The sequence below is a fragment of the Rhinoraja longicauda genome, chromosome 27, assembly GCF_053455715.1.
Source record: "Rhinoraja longicauda isolate Sanriku21f chromosome 27, sRhiLon1.1, whole genome shotgun sequence".
Taxonomy (NCBI): domain Eukaryota; kingdom Metazoa; phylum Chordata; class Chondrichthyes; order Rajiformes; family Arhynchobatidae; genus Rhinoraja; species Rhinoraja longicauda.
Window position 1 is genome coordinate 30,692,183 of NC_135979.1, and position 10,712 is coordinate 30,702,894.

The 10,712-nt window shown below is 45.7% G+C and overlaps 1 protein-coding gene across 2 annotated transcripts; it reads left to right on the plus strand.

Annotated features, from left to right (window-relative positions):
• The first annotated feature begins 5,673 nt into the window (after window positions 1-5,673).
• Window positions 5,674-7,850, plus strand: LOC144606684 (C-reactive protein-like). 2 transcript variants are annotated; one of them, XM_078422983.1, is made up of 3 exons: window positions 5,674-5,743; window positions 5,865-5,940; window positions 6,680-7,850. In XM_078422983.1, the coding sequence occupies exons 2-3, from the start codon at window positions 5,877-5,879 to the stop codon at window positions 7,294-7,296; spliced, it is 681 nt and encodes a 226-aa protein (XP_078279109.1). In that variant the 5' UTR covers window positions 5,674-5,743; window positions 5,865-5,876; the 3' UTR covers window positions 7,297-7,850. The 2 variants fall into 2 exon arrangements, with proteins under 2 accessions (XP_078279109.1, XP_078279110.1); XM_078422984.1 differs by having other exon boundaries at window positions 5,676-5,714.
• Window positions 7,851-10,712: the final 2,862 nt, after the last annotated feature.

The following is a 10,712-nucleotide window of genomic DNA, read 5'->3' on the forward strand; positions in this document are numbered from 1 at the left end:
AAGTAAAATAATAAAGAAGGTAGGACTGATCAAGAATAAAGGAGGGAATTTGTGCTTGGACTCAGGAGATATAGGCAAGATACTAAAGGAATACTTTGCATCTGTTTTCAACAAGAGGAAGGACCTGGAGATTAGGAAGATCAGTGTGGAGAATTTAGGGTGGCACTGTGGGTAGCGAGGTAGAGCTGGTACCTTTCAGCGTCAGGGACCCAGGTTTGACCCTGACCCGCGGGTGCTGTCTGTACGGAGTTTGTATGTTCTCCCTGTGCCCATAGAAAAATAGAAAAATAGGTGCAGGAGTAAGTCATTCGGCCCTTCGAGCCAGCCCCGCCATTCAATATGATCATCACTGATCATCTAAAATCAGTACCCAGTTCCTGTTTTTTCCCCATATCCCTTGATACCTTTAGCCTGAAGAGCTAAATCTACCATATGGTAGACCACATGGGTTTCTCTGGCTGCTCCGGTTTCCTCCCACAACCCAAAGACATGCAGGTTTGTAAGTTAATTGGCTTCAATAAAAAATTTAATTTGTCCCTATTGTGTAGGACAGTGTTGATGTAATGGGTGTTCACCGGTCGGCACGGATTCATTGGGCCGAAGAACCTGTTTCCGCACTGTATCTCTAATGTGTAAAGTCTAATGGTAATTAATATGTAAGTACAGTTTGGGATCAAGAAGGAGGAGGGAGCCTTGATGAAATTGCACTTTTATGCAATTCCGTTTGGTGGAGAATGGGATACCTAGGCAAAATAAGCATGGTTTTGTACACAGCAGATTGTGTCTTACAATCTTCGTTGATTTTTTTGAGTAGGTGAAGAATGTGATCAATGAGGTTAGGGCAGTGGATGTTGTCCACTTGCATTTTAGTAAGCTATTTGATAATGATCCCTATGGTAGGCAGATCCACAAGGTTAATATGCATGGGATTAACAGTGATTTGGTCGTATGCATTCACAACTGGTTTACTGAGGAAAATGAAAATAGGGCCAATGTAGGTCTGGGATTGTGTGGGCTTGTAATGTGTGTTTATGGCCAACCTGCACTTTGATTCTCTGTCCTGGAGATGGAGTGAAGGAACTCAGCGATGTGGGGTGGAAATTGGCAGCAAGGATGACTGCTTTGGTGTTGCTTCCTGCATCCCTGCAGAACTCACAAGGAGGGTCAATGCGGAAAAGGTGGCGAATGTCATATTGCGGTCTTGCAATAGCTGTTTGATCATCAGCTGTGCAGTAGGCTCCATTCAGAGACCACAAGTATGAAGTGTTGCACTTTGGTATATCAAAACAGGGCAGGACTTACACAGTGAAGGGTAGAGGCCTGGAGAGGTTAACACAAAACACAGATCTGAGGTACATGGTCCCCTGGAAATGACATTTCAGGTGGACAGAACAGTTAAGAAGGTGTTGGCTTACTTGCAGGGCTCACGTTGTCGACCTCCTCGTGGTGAGCCCTGTCAGCTGACCTTAGTCAGGTGAACGACAACAAACAGAGACAGCAGAAGCAGAAATAGCAGAAATAACAACGAACAAACAACAACAGCTTGCAGCCCAAATGCAACTTCAGTGGCTGCAGTTTGGCGCCAACCCGGAGCATGCGCACTTCTTAGGGCGGGCACCTATGGATGTCGAACCGAATGGCATCACCCTGCAGCAGCTGAATGCAAAAGGCCTCACCAAGGCGAAAACCACCATCATTGAACATCTGCTACAGACCCACAAAGTCACTGCAATCCTGCTCCAAGAGACTCACAGAAGTGACAGCTCCCATCTGAAGATCCCTGGCCGCCTACACCGAGAGCCACACACTCGGGATTGCCACCTTTGTCTACAGCGCCTGGAGGATGTTACATAACTTCTGCAAGACGCAAGAAGAAGAAGAAGAAGGCCTGCTTGCCTTCATTGTCATGATGCAGCAGTATGTATTGGTGAGACCATGCTTGCATACTATGTCATGTTTTGCCTGCCCAACTGTAGGAAGGTTGTCATTAAGTTGGAAGGTGTACAGAAGAGATTCACCAGGATGTCACCTTGATTCAAAGAGCAGATGGGTCCAGTCCTTCATGCCTGGAGCTCCAGAACCATGGGTGCTGGCTGGGACCAAACTAGAAGCCTGGAAAAGGAGCTGGAAGCCTCATGGGACAAGGTGGAGGCAAGGACAAGAGCTGAGGAAGGACACGTATCTCCAAACACCACTGCAGGCACACATCTGATCATGGCTGTTCCAATCCTGGCCTCAACACCACGTCCCCGTTGTCTCCACACACCCCTGCTTCCCAGTCCATCTCCAGCTTTATACTACTCTGGGTTGGAGCATTCCAAAGAGCAACAATAAACATCTGGGAGAAAAAAATGTCCTCCTCGTTTCTGCCCTGAATGTACAATCTCTGCTTCTGAAATGTTGACTCTTCTTTCTAGATCTCTCACTTGGGGGGACATCCTCTCGGCTGCCACCTCAAAATCTCAACTCCAATGAGTTTTTTTCACAGGTGCCCAGGTGACTATCGGTATAACTCAGGGATCAATGCTGGGCCCATTGCTGTTTGTGGTTTATATCAATGATTTAGATGCAAAGATGCTGGGCATGATTAATATGTGTTCCAATGATACAATAGGTGATATTGTACATCATCAATTGCCTGGCTGCACAGTCCATGCACCACCACACTGTGAATGAAAAACGTGCCCCATATATCTCCTTTAAAATTACTCCCCCTCCTCCTAAATCTATGCCCTTTAGCATTTGCCATGCTGAAAAACCCCTATCTACCCAATATATGCCTGATAAAACAGAGTTGAACTGATAAAACAACAGTTTGCCCAACCATCTGCTTATCAATAAACTCTTCCCCCAGACTTTGTCCTGCACCTTCTCTCTTCCAGCTTTCTCTGCTCCCCACAATCATTCTCAAGAAGGGTCCTGATCCAAAACATCACCTAACCACATTCTCAAGATGCTGCGTCACCCATTGAGTTACCCCAGCACTTTGTGTCTTTTTTGAAAAACAGCATCTGCAGTTCCTTGTTTCTGCAGTTGAACGCTTCTTCTCCAAACTACTTATGACCTCCCATCACTTCCACCTTGCATTTCAAAATAAAATCCAGTTCTGGGTGCAACAGAAAGTAAATCATTGAATATTCCTCATGGGAAATGCCGATACAATCACACACAGTGACTCCGGTGGTCTTGCAGTCAGCTCCAGTGATGGCTTCATGCTCCTTCATCCACACTTTGGCAGCTCTATTGTCTGAACTATCAGTTTCTACTGTCCCCTTCTTTACATCTCACTGCCAGACATTATCCATTCATTAGCATTTCCCCATGGTCTCCCCACACCCACAGAACATAGAACAGTGGGCAGGAACAATCCCTACAGCCCACAATGTTTATGCCGTACAGGATGCTAAGTTAAACCAATCTCCTTTTCTGGCATGTGATCCAGATCTCTCCATTCCTTACATATCCATATGCCCATCTAGAACCCTCTTAAACACCACTCTCGTATCTGCCCCGACACAACCCCTGGCAGCGCATTGAAGGCACCTTCTACTATCTGTGTTAAATACGTATCCCACATATCTCCTTTAAACTTTGCCACTCTCACCTTCAAACCATGCCCTCTAGTCTTTGATATTTCCATCTTTGGGAAAAATGTTCTGACTGTCCACTGAATCTATGCTTCTCATAATTTTATTTAGTTCTATTAGTTTTGCCTTCAAACTCCAATGGTCCAGAGAAAACAATCCAAGTTTGTCCAACATCTTCTCATTGCTGGTATCACAAAATGCTGGAGTAACTCAGCAGGTCAGGCAGCATCTCAGGAGAGAAGGAATGGGTGACGTTTCGGGTCGAGACCCTTCTTCAGATTGGCTCTCAACCCGAAACGTCACCCATTCCTTCTCTCCTGAGATGCTGCCTGACCTGCTGAGTTACTCCAGCATTTTGTGATACCTTCGATTTGTACCAGCATCTGCAGTTATTTTCCTACATCTTCTCATTGCTAATGCCCATTAATCCAGGAAGCTTTCCAGGAAACCTCTTCTGCACCATCTGCACATCTGGGTGTCCTAGTGCATCAGTCACTGAAAGGAAGCATGCAGGTACAGCAGGCAGTGAAGAAAGCCAGTGGAATATTGGCCTTCATAACAAGAGGAGTTGAGTATAGGAGCAAAGAGGTCCTTCTGCAGTTGTACAGGGCCCGAGTGAGACCTCACCTGCAGTACTGTGTGCAGTTTTGGTCTCCAAATATGAGGAAGGATAATCTTGCTATTGAGGGCGTGCAGCGTAGGTTTACTAGGTTAATTCCCGGAATGGCGGGACTGTCATATGTTGAAAGACTGGAGCGACTAGGCTTGTATACACTGGAATTTAGAAGGATGAGAGGAGATCTTATCGAAACGTACATGATTATTAAGGGGTTGGACACATTAGAGGAAGGAAACATGTTCCCAATGTTGGGGGAGTCCAGAACAAGGGGCCACAGTTTAAGAATAAGGGGTAGGCCATTTAGAACTGAGATGAGGAATTCCAGTCAGAGAGTTGTGAATCTGTGGAATTCTCTACCTCAGAAGGCAGTGGAGGCCAATTCTCTGAATGCATCCAAGAGAAAGCTAGATACTCTTAAGGATAGCTGAGTCAGGGGGTATGTGGAGAAGGCAGGAACGGGGTACTGATTGAGAATGTTCAGCCATGATCACATTGAAAGGCGGTGCTGGCTCAAAGGGCCGAATGGCCTCCCCCTGCACCTATTGTCTATTGTCTATTGTCCATAACCTCTCCATACTTTTTGTAAGGGGTTGACCAGAGCTGCACACAATATTCCAAATACGGCCTAACTAAGTTTTTATTTAGCTTCAAAATAAATTCCTGTCTTTCATACTTGATAGACCAATGAAGGCAAATTTCCATTTTATTAGCTCTGAACCTGAACCCCAAGATCACTCTGTACATCAGTGCAGAGTGTTGCCTGTAACTGTATAGTTTCCCTTCACATTCAACCTCCCAAAGTGCATTGAAGGCAACCACTGCAGTGCCTTCCTATATCAGAGATTGTAGGGACCTTGTGGAAGATCTTTGCCTGTCGCAGACGGGTCCCAGAGGAATGGAGAGTAACAAATATTGTTCATTTGTTTAAGAAGAGGAGTAGAGAGAATGCTGGAAATTACAGGCTGGTATGTCAGTGGTAGAGAAGCTATTGGAGAGGATTATTCGGGATAAGATTGACTCACATTTGAAGCAGTATGGGCTAACTAGGGACAGTCAGCATAGTCTCGGCAAACATGACTCACAGGAGGAGTATGAGATCTGATGATCTGATCAAAATCCATGAGACAGGGGAGGAAGGAGATGGGCTCCTGGACTATCCTTGCTGATGAACCCCAGGAGTGATTCAGTGCAACTGGGGTCCAAATGTAGGAGGGCAGGGCTGGGATTAGGAGTGGGCATCAACTCTGAGATGGGCTCCCATATGGAGCGGGGGAACTATCTGTGATCAGGTGGGAGAGGTGAACTTCATCACCGCCCGGGAAGATGAATTAACGTGGCTCGCTCCACACCCTCCCCCTCATTATCTGATGCTGAACGATGTCGACACACAGATTAATTGCAGCAGAGTTTGCTCCACCCCCTCAGTTCCTTCCTGCGATTGGCTGTGACTGGGTTCAGCAGGATATAAATTGCAGCAGCTTGTGCCCAGGGTATTGGACCCACCTGAGGTGAGACCGGCTTGTTGGAGACGGACACAGTGAGTACCAGAGGAGCCGTTTGTGTGTTGCTGACACACGGGACTGGCTGCTGGTTCTGAGTTTCAATGGATTGACAAGTGAAATGAAATGAAATGAATTGGGAATTCTTTGTTTCAACAGATTGGAGACAGGATGAAGCCCTTTATTCCACTTGTGCTTGTGATGTGCATTTACCTGTCAGGATCTGACAGTGCAGGTTAGTACCTTTTCTAATGTGAGGAGTTGCTGAGTGCAAGCATCAGTCATGGTGCACCTGATGACAGAGGTATTGAGGAACATGCAGGGCAGCAGGTGACCAGATTCCATTCCCAGTCTGTGCCGAGGCAGCAGGTGTCACCTTTTGTTTTGAGATACAGTGCGGAAACAGGCCCTTCGGCCCGCAGAGTCAGCACTGACCAGAGATCCCCTCATATTAACACCACCCTGCACACACCAGGGGGTGTTTTACATTTTAGATATGCTGCCTGACCCGCTGAGTTATTTCAGCATTTTGTTGCTTTTGAATAAACTAGTGAATTGTTTCTTGTATCCAACTCTTAAAATGTGTTGCCCTTCCATGTGCTGGAATCTTTGCCCAATTATGTCTGGTGGTGAAGAATGACTAGTTCTCTTTCTCAGGACGGTGAGAATAAGAAGAGGTCACAGGTCGGGTGATACTAAGACAAAATGTGTTGTATTTTGGCAAACCAGAAATCAATCTTCTTCAAAACTTGCCCAGGTTAGAATTTGTGCCTTTAGTCAATTGCACTTGTTCCTCTGGTGAAGAACAGCTTCCGTAGAACACACTTCTGGAACTGTTCCCACTCTGTCGATCAGGTTTAAATAAAACATTCCTTTGCATAAAACTGCTCACTAGTTACCCTGTGCTCCATCTCAGACGGCAATGTTACAATTTTAAACTGAGATTTAACAATCTAACTCTTTGCATTTTACAGATTTGAAGGGAAAATCAGCGATATTCCCAACAGCAACAGACAACAGTTTCATCAAATTGGATGCATCTGATTTCGCCTACTTGACCGCCTTTACTGTCTGCCTCAGGGCAGCCTCTGAAGAGAATCGCGTTTACTCATTGTTCTCGTACGCAACAAGCTCTTCCGCCAATAGTATACTGATATGGCAACAATCTAAAACAGAATTATGGTTAGAATTAGGAAACCAAAGAACTATATTTTTCGTCACAGAAATGAATTCTTTACTGAGCCACATCTGTGTGACCTGGGAGTCTCAAGGGGGTGAGATAACAGTCTGGGTCAATGGGAGAGGCAGTCTACAGAAGGTTAGTGGAAAGGGTCTGGTTGTGAAAGGGTCTGGTACGTTTATAATTGGTCAGGAGCAAGACTCAGTCGGTGGAGGTTTTGACATCAATCAATCTTTTGTCGGAGAGATGACAGATGTTGATATGTGGGATCGTGTTCTAAAACCAAATGATATTAAGTTGATCAGTCAGGGTTGTTTCACAGATGGAGGGAACATCATTGACTGGGATTTAACACCATTTACATCAGGGGGGAACGTCATTATTGAAGACAATGATGATTGTGCCGTTTAGAATGTGTTGGTCTTCCATCCTCTCTAACTGAATATGACCTGGTTTTGTGATCTTTCCTCTCTACACAAAATCAGCAGTAGAAGTAGTGGTGTTGATTCTAAAATAAAGGGCCGTTTGCTTCTGGATAAGTGACAAATCAGTGTCCTTCCAGTTTCTCATCAATCTCCCTGACAGGATAATGGCTTCAAAGTCAGTACATAACAGTCTCGAACGGTTGGGCATCCCAGTTAAAAGGTGCAGCAGTGCAGAACGGTGTCCAGGGCATTTAGTGCCATCTCTCTGATACACACATGTAGACAAGAAAGTGCCAGGGACACGGGGGTGGTGGTGATGGGCAGACACGGCCTGTGGGAAAGTCCCTGTGGTGGAGGCTGATCCTGCTCTTGACTTAGATTGTGCTGATTGGAATTATTACTGTCTCTCTCTGTATTACCCTCTTGATTTCACATTGTTTGTTACACCAATGTTTGGAAAGCTCACAATGTGTTCTGTGCTTCCAGTGATTGTGATTGAACTGTAACATTGCAGTTTCATCAGCTAAATAAATGAACATCAAAACAACAAAGATCTTGTCTATGAATGACTCTGTGTGTGTCCGGTCTCCAGTTAACACTCAGTAAACTTCACTATGTTTTCATGTGATAAAATGACTGTGTGTGCGTTGGTGCCTCCTCCAACAGGATCCGACCACTGGCCACATCTTCTCATCTCCACCCCTTTCTGCAAAGACCATTCCCTCTGCAACTCACTGGTTAACTCGTCCCTTCCCACCCAAACCAACTCCTACCCAGGTACTTTCCTCAGCAACTGCAGGAGATGCAACACCTGTCCCTGTACCTCCTACCTCGACTCCATGCAAGGACCCCAAGTTTTTTCAGGTGAGGCAGAAGTTCACTTGTACCTCCTCCAACCTCATCTATGTATCTGCTGTTCCAGGTGTGGACTGCTATATAGTGGTGAGACCAAGTGCATGCTCCTCGATCATTTTGCTAAACACCTCTGCTCAGTCCACCTAAACCTACCTGATCTCCTGGTTGCTAAACACTTTAACTCCCCCTCCCATTCCCACACTGTTCTTTCTGTCCTGGGCCTCCTTCATTCTCAGAGTGAGACCCAGCGCAAATTGGAGGAACATCACCTCACAATTTGCTTGGGCATCTTGCACCCCAGTGGTATGAACATTGACTTCTCTAACTTCAAATAATCATTGCTTTCCCTCTCTCTCCATTCCTCCCCTTCTTTGGTCTCAGACCAATCTGACAGTACCTGATTACATTTAATCTCTGTTTGCTTTGTTGTTACCTTCTCCTAGTTATCAATGATCTATTCTACATTTTCCTTAATCTCCATCCCCTTTGATGTCTTGTTCTCACACCTTACACTTCCTTTTAGACAATAAACAATAGGTGCAGGAGTAGGCCCTTTGGCCCCTTGAGTCAGCACCGCCATTCACCATGATCATGGCTGATCATTCACAATCAGTACCCCGTTCCTGCCTTCACCCCGTATCCCTTGACTCTGCTATCATTAAGAGCTCTAACTAGCTCTCTCTTGAAAGCATTCAGGGAATTGGCCTCCACTGCCTTCTGAGGCAGAGAGTTCCACAGCTTCACAACTCTCTGAGTGAAAACGTTTTTCCTCATCTCCGTTCCTAATGGCCTACCGCTTATTTTTAAACTATAGCCCCCGGTTCGGGACTCCCCCAACATCGGGAACATGTTTCCTGCATGTCCAATCCCTTAATAATCTTATATGTTTCAATAAGATCCCCTCTCATGCTTCTAAATTCCAGTAGGAAAATAACTGCAGATGGTGGTACAAATCAAAGGTATGACAAAATGCTGGAGTAACTCAGCAGGTCAGGCAGCATCTAGGAGAGGAATGGGTGACGTTTTGGGTCGAGACCCTTTTCAGACACGTTTCAGGTCGAGACCCTTCTTCAGACCTGTCTGAAGAAGGGTCTCGACCCGAAACGTCACCCATTCCTTCTAAATTCCAGAGCATACAAGCCCAGTCGCTCCAGTCTTTCAACATACGACAGTCCCGCCATTCCGGGAATTAACTCATGAACCTATACTGCATTCCCTCAATAGTAGGAATGTCCTTCAAATTTGGAGACCAAAACTGCACACAACACTCCTGGTGTAGTCTCACTAGGGCCCTGTACAACTGCAAATGGACCTTTTTGCTCCTATACTCAACTCCTCTTGTTATGCAGGCCAACATTCCATGACCTTCTTTTTCACTGCCTGCTGTACCTGCATGCTTACTTTCAGTGACAGATGAACTAGGCCACCCAGATCTCGTGGTACTCCCCCTTTTCCTAACTTGACACCATTCAGATAATAACCTGCCTTCTTGTTCTTACCGCCAAACTGGATAACTTCACATTTATCCACATTAATCTGCACCCGCCATGCATCTGTCCACTCACACAAGCTGTCCAAGTCACCCTGCATCCTCATAGCATCCTCCTCACACTTCACACTGCCACCCAGCTTTGTGTCATCTGCAAATTTGCTAATGTTACTTTTAATCCCTTCATCTAAGTCATTAATATATATTGTAATTAGATGCGGTCCCAGCACCGAGCCTTGCGCTACCCCACTAGTCACTGCCTGTCATTCTGAAAGGGACCCACTAATCTCCTATGTGGGACCTTATCGAAGGCCTTCTGAAAGTCCAGGTATACTACATCCACTGGCTCTCCCTTGTCCATTTTCCTAGTTACATCCTCAAAAAATTCCAGAAGATTAGTCAAGCATGAGTTCTACTTCGTAAATCCGTACTGACTTGGAACGATCCTGTTACTACTATCCAAATGTTCCGCAATTTTTTCTTTTATAATTGACTCCAGCATCTTCCCCACCACCGATGTCATGCAAAATGGTGGGATAACATTAGCTACCCTCCAATCCACAGGAACTGATCCTGAATCTATAGAACATTGGAAAATGATCACAAAAACGTCTGCGTGATTTCAAACGCTGAGGTAGCAAAGGGTGGTCATGTAGGGGGTTTCTTTCAGTTCATGTATATCTCTGTATCTTCTCCCTCCCCTGACTCTCAGTCTGATGAAGGGTCTCCATCTGAACCATTCCCCATTCCTTCTCTCCTGGGATGCTGCCTGTCCCACTGAGTTACTCTAGCACCAGTGTCCTGCTCCTTCTCCTGTGGCTGAAGATGATACAGTCCCTCTTCCAGGCCCCTGTTATTTCTCCCCTAGCTTCTCACAATATCCCACGATAGACCTGATCAGGCCCCAGGGTTTTATACACTTTGCAAGAGGATGACCAGGGAGAAGGTCGGACTGCTCAATAATAAAGTGGAGAATTTGTGCTTGCAGTGAGAGAATGTAGGTGAGATGCTAAACGTGCGCATGGTAGCTGGGACCTCTGTTGTTTGTGATGTATATA